The 18,124-nt window shown below is 46.4% G+C and overlaps 1 protein-coding gene across 1 annotated transcript; it reads left to right on the plus strand.

Annotated features, from left to right (window-relative positions):
• The first annotated feature begins 3,966 nt into the window (after positions 1-3,966).
• On the plus strand, positions 3,967-10,981 carry LOC118007873 (interleukin-1 family member 10-like). The gene is made up of 5 exons (XM_035001085.1): positions 3,967-3,987; positions 7,894-7,953; positions 9,980-10,065; positions 10,356-10,483; positions 10,769-10,981. Exons 2-5 carry the CDS (start codon positions 7,922-7,924, stop codon positions 10,979-10,981), a joined length of 459 nt encoding a protein of 152 aa, XP_034856976.1. The 5' UTR covers positions 3,967-3,987; positions 7,894-7,921.
• Positions 10,982-18,124: the final 7,143 nt, after the last annotated feature.

Below are 18,124 nucleotides of genomic sequence, written 5' to 3' on the forward strand. Positions count from 1 at the left end.
ATCATATTCTGCATTTCCATCTCAACCCTCATGCGCTAGCCATGGCAGGAGAGGGTGGTGGTGTCCAAGGAATTGACTCCAGCTCAGAAGGCTGAAGAATGGCCAGGCATGTTATATGTTTTGAAACCTGAGGTGCCATTAAAATCCAAGATACTGGTACCTATTCACATGGAAAGATGCTTGCGACATATTAAGAAGAGCAAATTACAAATTAGCATATCTTGTAATTTCACTTTAATTAAAAAATACCTATCTATATATTTCTTCATAGGAAAAAAGTCCAAAAGAGTTTACTTCAATTTTAGCGATGTTAATTTAGCAATTACAGGTAATTTTTCTTTGTATTCTTTTATTTAAACATTTTCTAATTGTTCTACAATGAAGATGAACTTTTTGTGTAATAAGTAAGTTAATCTTGAGGAAAACAGAGCAGATAATATTTCTAATCATCTTCAGCATCTACTTCCCTGAGTGAAATTCAAACTGAATTGAGCTCTGCTGCTCTGGTCAGCAGCGACAGAATCAGTACACAGACCTCAGCAAAGCTGTGAAGAAAGAGAATATGATGAGTTAGTGTGGTTGGAATCTCCTGGAAAAGGAATTTATAGAAAGAATAATCCTGGACCTAGAGTGGTCATAGCCCCCTGAGATTGCAAGGTGTGGGTTTCAGCCTCCAAAGGGTCCCATGCTGGTTGAAATTCATGTCCTTCTGGAAATTTTAGACTGGGGCCTTATTTGGAGACAGGTTCTTTGCAGATGTAATTAGTTAAGAGGTCATGCTGTATTCGGATGGGCTCTAAATCCAGCATGACTGCATATGCAACAGGAGACACACAGGAGACCCAGGAAGAAGGCTATGTGAAGATGGATGCAGAGATTGCACTTATGCGGCAATAAGGCAAGAAATACCATGACTGAGGCAACCACCAGAAGCTAGGAAGAGGCAAGGAAGTACTCTTCCCTAAAGCCTTCAGAGAGAGGACAGCCTTCTAGTCTCCTGAATTATGAGAGCAAAAATTTTCATTGTTTTAAACCACCAATTTTGTGGTAATTGGTTATGGCAGCCCTACGACATAAACAAAGCTGCTGCTAACCCCATCTCACATCGTGTATGTCCCCTCCCACATTGTACCCGTGTTGTCTCTGTGACTAACAGAATGTGGCAGAAGTAATATGCTACTTTTGAGATTAGATTGTAAAAAAGACTCTGCGGCTTCTATCTTGTTTTCTCTGTTTCTTTGTTTACTTGTTCTGGGGGAAGCCAGCTGCCATCTCATAAGCAGCCCTATAGAGAGACCCATGTGTTGAAAATGAAGCTTCCTGCCAACTGCCACATGAGTGCATTTGAAAGCAGCTCTCCCAGCCACAGTCAGGCCTTCAGATGATGCAACTCTGGCTGACAGCTCGATTGCCACCTCAAGAGAGACTCTGAAGCAGAACCACCTAGCTAAACTGGTCTAGATTTCCAACTCTCAGAAACTTTGAGAAAATAAATGTTTGTTACTTTCAGTTGCTAAGGTTTTTTTTTAAAAAAAGATTTGTTTATTTATCTTTTCAGAGAGAGAGAGAGTGCACACAGGGCAGGGGCAGGCAGAGGGAGAGGGGGAGTGAGAATCTCAAGCAGACTCCCTGCTGAGGGTGGAGCTTGACGCAGGGCTCAATCCCAGGACCCTGAGATCCTGACTTGAGCTGAAACCAAGAGTCGGATGCTTAACTGACTGAGCCATCCAGGTGCCCCAACTTGTTACACAGCAATAGATAACTAATACATAGGAAAAGAGAAATAAATGCATTTATTTTATTATGATTGCAGTTTTCTCCAATATTTTCATTTTCCTTCTCAAAATCAACATCAGCCCTTTTGTTTCTCCAAACATTCTATTTAAAAGCTGATCATACTAAAGTTATTGAATATTCTCAGTGTCTGTGAGGTTTAACTCTTCCTTGACTACCTTTGCACCTCCAGTCTGACATGCCAGGGATTATGACTCCAGCATGCCTGCCTAAACTCTAAGGGATCAGAACAGAAGCCAGAGGAGAGGCCTAAATCTGAGCCCCAGGTATTCTTCCTGCACCTCACCGGTCAGACCAGCCTGGCAGGTTCAGATTCTGCTGAAGCGCTAGCAAGGAGGTGGCCAGACCAGAAGGGTCTGTCTCTGTGGAGCTACTGAGGCCCAGATGCAGCCAAAGCCCTTGGGTAGCCGACAGCACAAGTCCTGCCACAGGCCTCTCAGGAGTGCCGAGAACACAGGCTCTGGGCACCAGGCTTGTTTCTGCAGACCCATTTCACACTCTTTCTTTGCCCATGGGCCCAGCCATAGTCTCATATTGTCACCTCCTCCAAGAAAACTTTGCTGAATTGAGATCTCTGGTCATCTGCTCTGACTGTGCTACATTGCTATGCCAACTCCCCCTCATTGTAATAATTGATTTGGGGTCTATGGCCCCTGAAATGACCTCAAGGTCAAGGCTGTATTTATTTGTTTCCAAGGATCTCAAATAACATTTGACAAATAATTGGAAACCGGCAAGTATAGAATGTGGAAACTATTCCTCCACCCTGGACTATTCTTTCTCTCTCCTCCACCCATCTAAATGGGCCCACCCTTCAAGGAGCAGCTGAAATTTCACCTCAGTCTGGAAGCTTTCTCCAGCCTGAAGTGATTGATTCATCATTTGTAGGATGGTAGAATTCAAAATGGTTTTAGCAGGGATGAGCTGACATGAGTCAATAGAAAAAGAAGGAAAGTAAAACAGAATGTATGGGCTGGGGGACCTTGGCATCATAACTGTTCATATGAAAAAGACATAGTGGTTTTAGATTTCTTCAATTTCAATATAAGTCCCCAGCTTGACCTGTATTTACAGAGGTATTATGCCCACATCACATGGCATTTGTGCAAGGCATAGGCATTGAGGACTAAGAGTGTGTTCTGAATAGTTGAGAGTGTCCCACAAACAAGTCATTAGGGTAGAGGCTAGGAAGCTGAGGGTCTTTATCCTGGAGAAGCAATACACAGAAAGCCCCATTCAAACACTCAAAGCTCTGCCTAGTAGAAAAATAAACTTGTTCTGTGTAATTCCAGGAGGCACAAGCAGGACTGATGAGTAGAAATTACGTGTGACCCAAAAATTTTAACCGCAAGGACCACACACACTGCTAGGGTTTCTTCAAGAAGTTGTGGAGGTATTGAAGAAGAGCCTGATTAACTATATCTTGGGGGTGCTGTAGCACAGATTTCTCCCTTTGGAGGGATCCTATATGCCATGTCTAAAAATTCTAGGAATTGTTTTACTCAAGGAGATTCTCTGCCTCTGTTGTTTCCAGTATGCCCTTGTCCTGCAGATTAGAGAGCCCAGTCTTCTTAATTATCTTTTTAAATATTTATGACTTAGCTCCCCAGCTGGACTGTAAAGCTACCTAACAACAGGGACCATGCATTGCACATCTTTGTCACACAGCAGTGTAAATACTCAGTAAATGCTCATTGACTGCCTGGCATAATACCCCATGCATTGGCCCTTTCCACAGAGAGATGAGAGATAGATTGGGAGAGGGGTGAAGAATGACTGTTGGCCTTAGGAAACAGAAATTGGATCCCCTCCCTGCCCATCTTTTCTTATCTTTCACTCTTTAAGCATCTACGTGTGGATTGGCCTCTCCTACTTTCTTACCAGGCCCTTTGAATGACCTAAGAGTGAGAATTATGGTAAGGCAGATGGTCCCCAGAGAACACTATGCCAAGCTTCTCCACCCCTTGCAAGTAGACAGATGGATGGATGGTTGGATGGTTGGACAGACAGGTGGATGGATAGACTGAGTTGAGTAATACTGATTAGAGGCTTGAGTATTCTCTTTACTCCTGCCCTGCTCACATGGTGCTCTTTACACCTGCCCTGCTTACACGGTGTCATGTGTCCTAACCCTCCAGGGAACACGATGGCTGCCCAGTCCCAGGATGGATCTAAGGTCAATGTCCTCTGCAGGTGGGTTTCCTTAAATGTTCTGTCTCATCAACCTGATAACAGCTAATAGGACTTGTTGAAAAGCAGAGACTTCCCTCTCCTCTTTCCAAACAGGGCCATACTCCCAATGCCATCAGTCCCCTCTCTCATGTTGTCTTGCTGGCTGCAGCCTGGCTTAAAACACCAGAGGTTGCTCTGTCCTTGGGCCCCTTAAACACATCCCCTCTTGCCTCTTCTACCTCTCTAAGCCTAGGATGGACCCTCATGGGGCACCAACAGGAAGGTGATATGAAGACATCTGATCCCAAGACTATTTATCTGGCTATTGAAACCACCAATAACAGTGTCAATGATAGTAGCTATGAGCAGGGGCCCAGTGACAGGCTTCTGCCAGGCTTTATGGGTGACTCTCTCCCCCTTCAACAAACACTCATTAATGCCCCCACCTTCTCATTATCCATACTGTGCTAAAGACATTGTGAAATCCCTAGGCTCTTCTTTCCCAACCTAGAGCCAATTATAAAGATTGCAGCAGGCTTGAGCCACCCTGACCAGACAGTATAAACTCGGGGCAGATGCCCTGGAGAAATCAGTTGGATGTTCCAGGCACCCAGGATTTCAGGTCAGTGGTTCATAGGCAGTATTCTATCTCTCCTTCTCACTTTCCTTCTCCTTTCTGTCAATATCTCTGGTATGCCCCCCTCCCTTAACTCCTCCTGGCAAGCTCTTTAGATAACAAGGTATCCCCTCCACAGAACATCATGGGATGCTAAATAAGTCTGGGAGCACATAGAAAGAATTTGAGAGAAAGCATGGGTTAAACCAAGTCAAGATTTTTAAATATTTAGAACCATAGATTTTAGGAATTAATTTCAGAAGAAATCAACTAGGCCAGTGGTATTCACCATTGTGTGGTGAGGCTTGGGGTTTGTTAGATGTGCCCAGTGCCTGCTTTAGTGGTCAAAGACAGGGTTCTGGTATCACCCTCATTCTCTGATTCAGCAAAAGCAAGTTCCCTTTATCCATTCTACTTTCATTAGATTTCTGTGTAAATTTTCATTGTGAAACTTAGTTTTGAAAAATACTGACCTTGCCCAGCCTCTCTTCCTAATGATAACAAGTTGGAGGCCCAGGGACTAAAGGGGACTTTCTAAGGTAGCAAGCCAAATTGGTAGCAAAGCTAGGTCTAGAACCCAACCTGGCCATTGAAATCTTCTCTGTGTGTTTCTATGTCTTGCTTGTAAGCATATATGTGTGTCAGGGTGGTTGGAGGGAGCTACAGGCCACACTTCATGGATCAAGATATTGTTAACTTTTATAAGGGAAACAAATGTCTGTATATAGAACAATACATAAGACAGTGAAATCTAATAGGATTTCAGAGTAGGGTTGCAAGAGTAAAGGAAAGATTCATTAAACTCTGAGTCATGGAATCATAGATCATTTGATCTGGAAGAATCTTAATAACCACAGACTCTAATTCCATGATTTTATAGATGCTGAAACTGAGAAGTGGAGGTGATGTGACATAACCTTGTATGTCTGAGCTGTTACTCTGACCTGATAATTAATTTGGCAGAACTAGAGACTCAACCTATAGATAAATGATACCATATCCAGTGCCTCTAATGCCAAAAGACCTGAATGGACGGCAAGGAGGGGGGATGACTTTTGAGGCAGGGAAATCAAAGACAACTGTAAGCATGCCCACAGGGAAGAAAGAAGGCATGTGCCTGGAGGGGTGGTTTAGTGTCCACAGAGAAGTGAGATAACACTCATACACGTGAATCAGGGCCAGATGGTGATGAAATGGGCAGCCACTGTAGACTCTAGAGCTGGGTGGAGATGTTGTGAAAGCAATACCTAGAATATAGGTCCAGGTACCTCACATAGGTTGGGCTGGATTGAAGGTAGAAAAGCCAGGAATACAGGCACAGGTACAATGGCTATTAAGACAAAGTTACATTTTAGGGGCACCTGGGTGGCACAGTTGGTTAAACATCCAACTCTTGATTTCAGCTCAGGTTCATGCTCAGCATGGAGTCTGCTTGAGATTCTATCTACCTCTGCCTCTTCCCACTCATGTGCATGTGCTCTCTCTCTCTCTCTCAAATAAGTAAATAAATCTTTAAAAAAAGAAGACAAAATTACATTTTAAAGAATAATTTATGAGAACTTGCTAGCAAATCAGACATAGAGTAAGGAGAAGGGGGGAGATGAATGGGCTGGGAGGAGGAGAAGATTGATTTGACTTCAGATCTATTTGGTTGGGTGTAATGGCAGGAAGTCCAAAGGGAGGTGTCGTATAGACTGTTGGAGATAAAGTATCATGTTCAACTGGGACTTGGGAGGCTTTAGACCAATATGATCACTGCAGCTATGGAAATGGATGAATGGCAACTCATGGGGTATGAGAGAGAAGTGCTTAGAACTTAGACTTGTGGCTTCCAGCCTTAGGGACACCACCAAATGGAAAGGAGAATCTACACAGACCTGAGAAGGGGAAAATGGAAGTGTGAAGGGAGTCAATTAATGTCAAGAGCTCTGAGGAGGCAGAAGCCAAATATCAGAAGAATCAAAAGAGTCTTTTGATTTGGCTCCACAGAAGTTAATATTGGTCTTGGAGAGAACATAGTCCACATAGAAAATGTGTAGGAGAGCAAGGAGAGGATGTGATGGAGAAAGCTCAGTGCTACTTGGGTGGCGGTTTTTGACTCAGGACAGGTGGATTGATGAAGTCTGAGACAGCCAGAGATGGTGTCCAGGGAGGACAATAGGCCAGAGTCCAGGGAAAGGTCACCTGGGGACAATAGGGAATGGAAAGCTTAGGGGATGGAGTGTGTGGTGCATTGGGAGGGACCATGGCAGATGCTTAGCACCAGGACCCCAGGCTCTCTGATGGACTAGAAGCTGGCTTCTCACTCCTATTCACCTCATCACAGTCTAGCCAGAACCCAGGAGGGGGTGCCTGATATGGCAGTCTTTGGGAGAAATACTGGGATTTGGGGGTTGGGCCAGGACAGGAGGCTTCTGGGGCCCCTGGAGATCCAGCTAGACTGGACCAGCACTGAATTTCTGCCTGCCCTTTGTGCTCACATTGACCGAGAGTGGGAGTCATCATCCTCACACAGAGCCCTCCACTTGATCTGTCCCGGCCAGACCTTGGTATAGCTACTAGCCTGCCCATTAGTTTTGCTGCTGCAACCAAAAGAGCCCCAGTAGTTTGGCTGAGAGAGAGAACAGCATCAAGTGTGCTTGCATTGAGGCCACGCTGCTGATGGCCTGTCTGGGCTGGGAGATCCTCTATCTAGTCCTTTGCTACTCAAAGTGTGGCCAGGGACCAGCAGTGTTTATATCACTTGGTTGCATGTTTGAAATGCACAGTCTCAGGCTCCAGCCCAGACCCAGGGAACCAGAACTGGCAGGTGATTTATATGTTCACTGGAGAGTGAGAAAAACTGAGATGGTATACCAGTTCCCAAGGCTGGCTTGTCATGGAGTCACTTCAAGCCCTGGCGAATCGGAACCTTCAGGTGACTTTAGTGCCAGGCTGGGCAGTGGGACAGGGTTTGAGTCCAGCTCATCCTCAAACTGTGAGGCTGGAGCATACCCCACCTCAATCTCAGCTCCAGGAAGTATTCCTGTCTAAACTCTTTGGGGAACCTGTTCTTCGGTTTCCCCAAGCTAGCACCATGCACACGTCATGGGCTCACACCCCGGTCAGATGGCCCCAAAGGAGGGTGAAACAGAGCTGCCTGGAACTTGCTGAGCTGGGGAGATCATGGAGGACTCTGGTAGGCCAGTTATAAATAAGCAGCCTAGTGAGATTTTTCCACCCTGTGATTTGGTGATTTGGGGGTCCCCAGGGGGCCTGCCCCCCAGCTCTACCCACCCTTCTCTGACAGCCCTTCTCTCCTTCCCCCTCAGCAAGGACCAGTTGCCCACAATTGCAGGAATGTGCTCCCTCCCCATGGCAAGATACTACACGTAAGTCTTCCTGGAGTCCTCCCTCTCTAAACCAGGGGCCTGGGGATGATGTGGGAAGAGGGAAAGAAGGCTGAGGAGAGGGATGCGGCTCCATCTCACCCAAGAAATCTCAAGTACCCCATAATTAAGCTTAATCATCATCCTCATCACAATAGCTCTCTTTCCTGACCATCTGCAAGATGCCAGCCCTTCTGCTGCCTTGCCTCCCTCCTGAGTAACCTACAAGGGGGGCATGACTGAATCCATTCAGATTTGGAAACTGAAGCTCAAAGATGTTAAAAAAAATTACCTCATGTCACACAGAGCCAGGACTCACCCCTTATGCCGCTCTGTCCTCCTCTCTCCAAGAGCTCAGAGACAATTTTGAATCTCAGTGACGGCATCTTTATATGTTGGCCTCTGTGGCCTTTTCTCCCTGTCTGCACTCCCAACTATCCCTTTTACCTCATTTGACATTTGAGACTTTCCTTATAGTTTATACTTTATTGCCTGTGATTTCTCGTAAACTGTCTCCAGCCCTTTGAGGAATGAGATGAGACATAACACAAATAAAACAGGACTGACCTCTGGGTCACATTTCCTCAGCACCTCCATGGGCCTGCCCTGTCCTAGATACCAGGGGGCCAGTTGGGGCCTCCAGGAAGTTACAATGTGCCTGGGGAGGCAAGACACATGTGCATGAAGCACCCACATGACAAAACAGATGTCAGCACCTTGGGGTATCTAACTTGGATTCTGGTCTTCAAAGAGAATGTTGCTGGCAGATGAGTTCCGCACAAGTCCTGGTTGCCCAGGTTGGAGAGAGAATGGCAAACCCAGGCTCTTTTCAGATCTTTATTTTTATTGTACAAGTGAACCTTCTTTACACACATACAGTCATTAGCTAAGGGTATTATAATTAGTTGTTACTGAGATAAAAAAATCTGGAGGCAATGGTGTTGGCCCAGAGGTTCTGCCCTTGGAGATAGGGAGGGCTCCCCAGGTCCTGAGAGCGGCTGACATTTTGAAACCAGCCAAGCCACCGACATAATAACCTGCAAGACTTTGATGTTGCACACGCTCACTATGGTTTCCTCCCTGTCCCCCAACACATATTTACCCTCCCAGGCTGATCATTGGAACCATCGCCAACCCCAAATGACTGTAATCACACCCTGCTCCAGCTCTTTGCTGACCTCCTAAATTTGACACCCATAACACGAGGCCACCCCAGAATACACCTTGCATGGAACAGGGTGGCCATGTTGGCACACCCACTGTCACATAGGATTTTTTTTTCTGATTTGTGAATTTTGTTCTATCAAAAAGCCTTTAAAATATTTGAAAAGCAAACCACACTTTATTTTTTAAAAGATTTTATTTATTTATTTATTTTAGAGAGAGAGAGAGCATGTGCAAAGGGCAGGAGGAGAGGGAGGGAGGATCTCAAGCAGACTCCGCGCTAAGCACAGAGCCTGACATGGGGCTTGATCTCATGACCCTGAGATCAAGACCAGAGCCAGAATCAAGAGTCGGACGCTTAGCTGACTGAGGCACCCAGGGGCCCCAAAACCACACTTTATTATACATTCAATTAATCCTCTTCACTGAAGAAAATAAAACATTTATGCAAAATTGGGTCAGGCCCAGAAAATCTGGGATAAGGCTCACTGTATCCTAGAGACATCTGAGCCTCATTGGGAAATTTCTCAGGAAGGGCATGAAAAGGGGCTAGCATAATCAGGAAAATTCTGTCTACCCATCAATGAGAAGGCACTGGCTTTCCTCACTGCCCCAGGACCCTGACAGAGGCCAACGCTGGTAAAGGGAGCCTCTGAGAATCACGAGCTCCAGAAGACCTTCCCTTGCCTTAAGGCTGACCTGTTTTTACCCGCTCTTGGGTGGAGTCATGCACCTACTTCTCACCTATAGGAGAGAAGAACACCTAAATGCTCAGTGTGGTACTTCAGAGCATGGGGGCGGGAAGACTTTGGGGCTTGGTGGTGCCTGAAGGGAGCAGGTCGTCAGCACAACCATCTTGTTCCAGAATTAAGGATGCAGATCAGAAGGCTCTATACTTAAGAGGTGACCAGCTCCTGGTGGGAGATCCCAATTTGGACAACTGCTGTGCAGGTGAGCCACTGGGGCCTCCATCCCCTCAGACACACCCATGCTCCACCTGCCACCGGCTCTCCCCTTCCCTCTGCCTCTGGTGACAGTGAGAAGAGGCAGGGAGCCGCTGAGGACCTCGCCTTCTGAGGGTGTCATGACCGTTGCAGGGGTCCCAGCCTGCCCCGCAGCCTGCATGCAGGGGTCAAGCCAGGTGTGCCCTGGGTCAGCTCTTTTCTGCCCAGGTGTAGCTCGCTGAGAGCTTGCCATCTAGGTCCTCTCATCTTCTGGCTCTCTTCTCTCTTTCCTCCCAGAGAAGATCTGCATACTTCCCAACAGAGGCCTGGACCACACCAAAGTCCCCATCTTCCTGGGGATCCAGGGAGGCAGTCGCTGCCTAGCCTGTGTGGAGACAGGAGAGGGTCCTACCCTGCAGCTGGAGGTGAGAAACCACACCATATTCTGGGGTGCCCCACAGACATGGCCTGGCTTCCTGGGTGCTCTGGCATCTCTGTACCCATCTGTGGACTCCCAGCCAAGTCCACACATGCCTCCCCTTCCCTCTGCACCTAGTGCCAAGACCCCTGCCCTCCAGAACCTGCAGAAAGCACTGCTCTGGGTACTGACCCTCCCTGTAAAGTCCCTCACTGGCCACCCCCTGGGGGCCTCTAGGGCTGATATCTCAACCAGTGGCCTTATCCTGCAGCAGCCATCTTGCCCCCCACAGGATGTGAACATCGAGGATCTGTACAAGAGTGGTGAAGAAGCCACACGCTTCACCTTCTTCCAGAGAAGCTCGGGCTCAGCCTTCAGGCTTGAGGCCGCGGCCTGGCCTGGCTGGTTTCTCTGTGGCCCAGCTGAGTCCCAGCAGCCAATACGACTTGTCAAGGAGAGTGAGCCATTGGCCCACACTGAGTTCTACTTTGAACAGAGTCAGTAGGGAGGCGGCAGGAGGCTGAGCTCCAGGCTGGCGCCCCCAAACCAAGCTCATCCTGCTTAGGATCTGTGGTAGGCAGAATAATGCCCCTCTAAAGATATCCACATCCTAATCCCCAGAATCTGTGAATACGTTACCTTACAAGACAAAAGGGACTTGGCAAATGTGAGTAAGGTAAGGATCTTGAGATGGGGAGACCATCCTGGATTATCCCAGTGGGCCCAGTGTAACCACAGGGGTCCTCATAAGAGCGAGGCAGGAGGGTGAGAGTCAGAGACTGGAAAATGCTATGCTGCTAATTTCGAATGTAGAGGATGGGGGCTACCAGCCCGCGAACGCTGGTGGTTTCCAGAAGCCAGATAATGCAAGGGACAGGATTCTCCCCTAGAGCTTCCAGGAGAAACAGTTGAATTTTAGTACAGTGAACCCATTTCAGACACCTGACCTCCAGAACTGTAAAATAATAAATGTGTGTTGTTTTAAGCCACCAAGTTTGTGGTAATTTGTTATAGCAGCAATAGGAAAATAGTACAAAGTCTTAGTAGGCCCCTGTGAACAGTGTTTAATGAAAGGTGCGTGGGTCACTCAGTGAGTTCTTAGAAGGCTGCCTACAGCTTTTCCTGCAGCCCATCTGCTCCAGAGCTTCTAGAAACAGCCAGAAGCTGCAGGCAGAACCTAGCTCTCCCCCTCTGTCCCTGGGTGGACAATGTCATGGGCTCCTCACAATTGTAGTTTTAGTTCGTCTTGTGATTTGCCTATCAGATATTTCACAGTGAATCAGTCATTTGACCGATTGATCAATGCCACTGGTTGTCTGCTGGTTTTGGCATGTGAGGACAAGGAGAAGCAGTGAGGGACAGATGGCGAGTTTGTACTGGGTGTGTTGAGTTTAAGGCTGTGGTGGAGCTAATGGGCTGAGGTGACTTGTTCCAGCCAACACTACAGGGCTGGGACTTGGCTGAGAGTTTGCAGTTAGGACTGATACTTGTCTTCGGAACCCAAATCTCTCTCCATTTCACAGACAATCTGGGGTCGGGTGCAGACTAGGGCAGAGAGCCCATAGTGTCGGCACTCAGAGCGGTGGGCTGCTGGCACTCTTCCTCTTCTGTGTAACTACTCAGCGTCCATGCAACATGACCCAGGGGCCAGGGCATTCAAGGACAGGCTGTCATCACCCTCAGAACCACCCTGCAAGGCAAGCATTTTTGCCCATTTGACAGATGAGGACACTGAACTAGAAGGGGTGAAATAACTTGCTGAAGGTCGCATGAGCTGTACATGATGGAACTCAAGGTCATTCTGGCCCATCTGACCCCAATGTTGTTCCACACATTTTTATTCCACTCTTATTCTGGGAGTTGGGGAAAGGATGGTAAATAAGAACAAGCTTCTTTGGAGCTGATAATTGAGTGGGGGAAACACTGAATAGGCAAATAATCAAAGAAGAAAACAAACAAACAAGGGCAGTTTACATGATAGAGGGTGAGGGTGGTAAGTATTGAGAGATATAACATTGGAGAAGATGGGCAGGGGAGGTGACTCTTTGAGGAGGTGGCATCTGAGCTGAGGCTGAAGGACAGGAGTGAGTGGGACTAGGAGTGATGAGGCAGAGAAATAGCAAGCATACGGGCTCTGAAACAGAAGGGGCTTGGTGTGTCCAAACAGCAGTGGGAAGCAGGAGTGTTGGAGCCTGGAGAACAAGGGAGAGGGTTAGGAGGTGATCAAGACCAGCAGGGGCTGGGTCCTGGGGGCCTTAAAGGCAAAATGAGCGCTTCAGTTTATCTTTAAGTGTGAAGGGAAGCTATGGGAAGGGTTTTAGCTGAGGAGAGACATGCTGGCCTGATGTCTTTAATAAGTTCAGATTCTTACCCTGCCTCTCCATTGCCTGCATATGCCCCAATTACTTTATCACCTGGCTATCATGTCATACCTGTGTGTTTATGTGTTGAGACTACTCTGTGCTTTTGGAGGGCATGCTCTGTTCAATTTCAGGTCACCAGTACCCAGAGTAGCTGCTGGAACACCAAAAGTGTTGAAGAAGTACAAAGTCTCGAATGGATTGGTGGATGATCACTTGGGTCTTGCCGATGGTTCAGGAGAGAGTGTAAGGAGAGCCATGGTAGCATGGTGGATGGTGCCCACTGTGGCGCAGAGGTAGAGCTAGCAGAGAGGGCTGGGCAGGGCTTCGAAAAGGAAAGGGTACTTAGTCTGGGCCTCAAAGAAAGAGTAGTTTTCCAGTCAGAGAGTGTGGGCATGGGCATTTCTAGGCAGAGAGAACGACTCTGGGAGGTGTGATGGAGAAGAGCTCCTAGCACTTCTGGGACCCAGGGCTTATGGCTGAGGAGTAGAAAATCACGTGCTGGGACCCAGGGCTTATGGCTGAGGAGTAGAAAATGAAGATGAGAAGTTAGGCAGGGCCTGGCTATGAATGCCTTGTGAGGGAAGTTACACTTATCCAGGAGACCTGGAGGAATCATCCAAGTATTTCAAGCAGGCCCTGGATTTTAAGCCTGGGCGCCTGAGGTCAACATTGGACCAACCCAGTTGCTACTAGAGCTTCAGCTCCTCCAGCTTCCTCTTCACTCCCCCTCACATCCTACCTGCCTTCTGTTTGGCACTGCCCTGGGATCAGCTTTGGTGCTTTGGTTCCAAGGTTTGCCTAGCCCCTGTCACCTCCCCATGCCTGCTCATCTCCTTCACTCATGGCAACTCAACTTGATCCAACTTGGTGCAGGGCCCACGACTGAGACAGGGACTGGGTATGTCTGGGTGGCTGTGGGCACAGTTCACAGAGAAAGGTAAATTGGATCAAGTTCTCTGAGAAAAAAAAAAACATTTTGAACATCTATTATATGCGAATTCTATATTAGTGCCTGGGAGACAAAGAGGACACAAGAGATTTGGGAGACACAGTCCCCACCCTTTAAAGGTGTAGATATTGTAGTATGGGGAGACCAGATGTTAGGAATAAAAGCCAACATGTATTGACTGCTTACTACAGAATGACTAGAAGACACTCCAAACAGCACTCAGGGAGCCTTGGACTGAAGTTCTGCAAGGCTCTATTATGAATAATGATGGGATGTTCTGGCACTGGGATTTAAGAGTAGGAAATGGAAGTAACTTCTGATAAATACAGTTCAGAGATGCCAGGAATGTTCTTCCTCCACCTCCCAAGACTCATTTTTTAAATTCCTCCTCCTCTCCAGCGACCACACCAAAGGTTTCATTCTGAAACCAGCCAATCAGAGCTATGACTGTGTAAATTTCTGGGAGAAATTTAGGTCTCATCCACTATTTACAACTGGTAGTTGGGAGCCAGAGACTAGTAAATAAGTGATTGGAAAACAGTGTCATGACCTCTCATTCAGGCAGCACCGGGAGCTGGGCAGGTGGGGAGGGTAAGTGGTCCCATCCAAGGGGGTTAGAAGAGGTTTTAGAGGCAGTGAGGCATGCATGGGGCCAGCCAGGTGAGGGGCAGGGGGAGCTCTGGGGGCAGGTCAAGATGTGTCAGGCAGAGGAGACAGCCACATGGCTGCAGGAAGTCCTGAGTGTGGCTGCATGTGTGTGTTAGTGTCCACATGTATGTGTGTGCTCACGAGCATGTGTGTGTGCACGTGTATGTATGGTGTGCATGTGTGTATGTATGCATGCATGAGCTGGTGTCCGCATGTGTGCCTATGTGCATTGTATGTATGCATGAATGTCTGAGTGTGTGGGCTCTGTGTATCCACAAGAGGTGCCAGACAGCTAGGCAGCTGTTGATAAAGGACCTTGTCTTTATTCTAAGAAGCCCTGGAGCAATTTTATACAAGAGAATAATGTGTTCAGGGTTTCCTGTAACCCATGTGTCATTCCAGCCAGGATTCAAAATCTAGTCACACTTACCTTTTGAGCCCAGTTTTCATCCCATCCCACTTCTGCATTTTATCATAGCCCCTACAAACAAAGGCTCAAAACGCTGGACACAAACTGCACAGGCTACACAATATATGGCAGTTCTAGGGACGTCTAAGCCTGGATTCAGGGAGGAAAAGAAAAGCGAGGAAGAAGACTCTAACAGGAGCCAGATTTTCCTGGATACCATTCTGCTAAAATATACGACCATTTCATAAATGAGCATGACAGAAATGAACAAAGTGAGCATAAACAGAAAAGTTAATATCTTAGACAGAAGCATTGGCATTTGAGTTACCTGATGACATTGCCGGCTGGATTTTACATTTGTGTAACTAAGAAGGTTCACTAGCGATTCTGCCAAAACCAAGTCTATCTATCCTTTTATTTTTTTTATTTTTTAAAATTTTATTATGTTAGGTTAGTCACCATACAATACATCATTAGTTTTTGATGTAGTGTTCCACGATCCATTGTTTTCGTATAACACCCAGTGCTCCATGCAGTACGTGCCCTCCTTAATACCCATCACCGGGCTAATCCATCCCCCCACCCCCTTGCCCTCTGAAAACCCTGTTCATTTCTCAGAGTCCATAGTCTCTCATGGTTCATCTCTCCCTCTGATTCCCACCCCTCCTTCATTTTCCCCTTCCTTCTCCTGATGTCCTCCATTCTATTCCTTATGTTCCACAAATAAGTGAAACCATATGATAATTGACTTTCTCTGCTTGACTTATTTCACTTAGCATAATCTCCTCCAGTTCCATCCATGTTGATGTAAAAGTTGGGTATTCATCCTTTCTGATGGCTGAGTGATATTCCATTGTATATATGGACCACGTCTTCTTTATCCATTCATCTATTGAAGGGCATCTCGGCTCTTTCCACAGTTTGGCTATTGCGGACATTGCTGCTATGAACATTGGGGTGCATATAGCCCTTCTTTTCACTACATCTGTGTCTTTGGGGTAAATACCCAGGAGTGCAATGGCTGGGTCATAGGGTAGCTCTATTTTTAAATTTTTGAGGCACCTCCACACTGTTTTCCAAAGTGGCTGTACCAACTTGCATTCCCACCAACAGTGTAAGAGGGTTCCCCTTTCTCCACAACCTCTCCAACATTTGTTGTTTCTTTCCCTGTCCATTTTGGCCATTCTAACTGGTGTAAGGTGGTATCTCAGTGTGGTTTTGATTTGAATTTCCCTGATGGCTAATGATGATGAACATTTTTTCATGTGTCTGTTAGCCATTTGTATGTCTTCTTCAGAGAAGTGTCTTTTTATATCTTCTGCCCATTTTTTGACTTGATTATTTGTGTTTTGGGTGTCGAGTTTGAGAAGTTTTTTATAGATCTTGGATACCGGCCCCTTATCTGTAGTGTCATTTGCAAATATCTTCTCCCATTCTGTGGGTTGCCTCTTTGTTTTGTTGACTGTTTCCTTTGCTGTGCAGAAGCTTTTTATCTTGATGAAGTCCCAGAAGTTCATTTTTGCTTTTGTTTCACTAGCTTTTGGAGATGTATCTTGAAAGAAGTTGCCGTGGGCAATGTCAAAGAGGTTACTGCCTATGTTCTCCACTAGGATTTTGATGGATTCCTGTCTCACATTGAGGTCTTTCATCCGTTTTGAGTTTATCTGTGTGTATGGTGTTAGAGAATGGTCGAGTTTCATTCTTCTGCATGTGGCTGTCCAATTTTCCCAGCACCATTTATTGAAGAGACTGTCTTTTTTCCATTGCATGTTTTTTCCAACTTTGCCCAAGATTATTTGACCATAGGGTTGAGGGTCCATATCTGGGTTCTCTATTCTGTTCCATTGGTCTATATGTCTGTTTTTGTGCCAGTACCATGCTGTCTTGGTGATCACAGCTTTGTAATATAGCTTGAAATCGGGCAACGTGATGCCCCCAGCTTTGTTTTTCTTTTTCAACATTTCCTTGTTGATTCGGGGTCTTTTCTGATTCCATACAAATTTTAGGATTGTTTGTTCTAGCACTTTGAAAAATGTCATTGGAATTTTGATCGGGATGGCATTGAAGGTATAGATTGCTCTGGGTAGCGTAGACATTTTAACAATGTTTATTCTTCCGATCCATGAGCATGGAATATTTTTCCATCTTTTTGTGTCTTCTTCAATTTCTTTCATGAGTGTTCTGTAGTTCCTAGAGTATAGATCCTTTACATCTTTGTTTAGGTTTATTCGAGGTATCTTATGGTTTTTGGTGCTATTGTAAATGGAATCATTTCTCTAATTTCTCTTTCTACAGTTTCGTTGTTAGTGTATAAGAAAGCAACTGATTTCTGTGCATTGATTTTGTATCAACAACTATATGCCAAGTCTATCTATCCTTAAGGCAAATTCCAATCTCTGTCCCTAAAAGGCACAAACTCCAAACAATCCAGGATCCGGGTCCCCGAGCCCATTTTCTGAGGCCAGCAGCCTGCAGTGAGGCCTTCGGGCTGCAGGTGGCAACAAAGATCAACCTTCCTCACTGCCTGGCTGTGAACATTTAAATTTAATTCCTCCTATGTTTAGTATCTACTGTGTGTGAGCCCCTGTGCACCAAATCTCTGCCTCACTTACAATAATAGATCTCAAATGGTGTGTGAGTGCAGATCCAAATCACATGAAGACGTTATAAAGCTCTGCATGCTCCTGCCTTCTGACAAGTTTCCTAGCCACCTTCTTGGTGCTCTAGGAGCTTGGAGCCTAGGAGGGAAGAAAGATATTAAATGCATACTCACTTCTACTTCTTGTGTATATATGTGAAGGAGCAAAACATGTATGCCTGATCCCTTTTCCCAGGGACAGAGATGCTGCAGTGAATCATCCTCTCCCATAATCATCCCCTCCAACCCCCTTGGGACTCCCCAAGCTCTGGTCATAGAAGTAGAGTGACAAAGAAAGCTGGAAACCTGGAGTTTCGGCAGAGGCTCTTCTGCACTGGAGCATCTCCCACTGACACTTTCTGAGGGCCCATAGCCCGAGGACCTGAGCTACAAAACAAAACAACCCCCACCCCCAAAAGCATGGCCACGTGACCCTGACGACTCAGAGGACTAGAGACTCAGGTATCTCCTAGCTTAGTATTTTCTAGACTTCTTCCAGGGAACACTATTCCAACGAATACTCATGGGTTTATGGGGAACGTGGGTTATTGTAATTTCATGGGCCAACTCAACTGAGCTAAGGAATCCCCAGATAGCTGGTAAAGCATTATTTCTGGGAGTGTCTGTGCGAGTGTTTCTGG

The sequence above is a fragment of the Mirounga leonina genome, unplaced genomic scaffold (genome assembly GCF_011800145.1).
Source record: "Mirounga leonina isolate KUSES-001 unplaced genomic scaffold, KU_Mleo_1.0 Mir_125, whole genome shotgun sequence".
NCBI lineage: Eukaryota > Metazoa > Chordata > Mammalia > Carnivora > Phocidae > Mirounga > Mirounga leonina.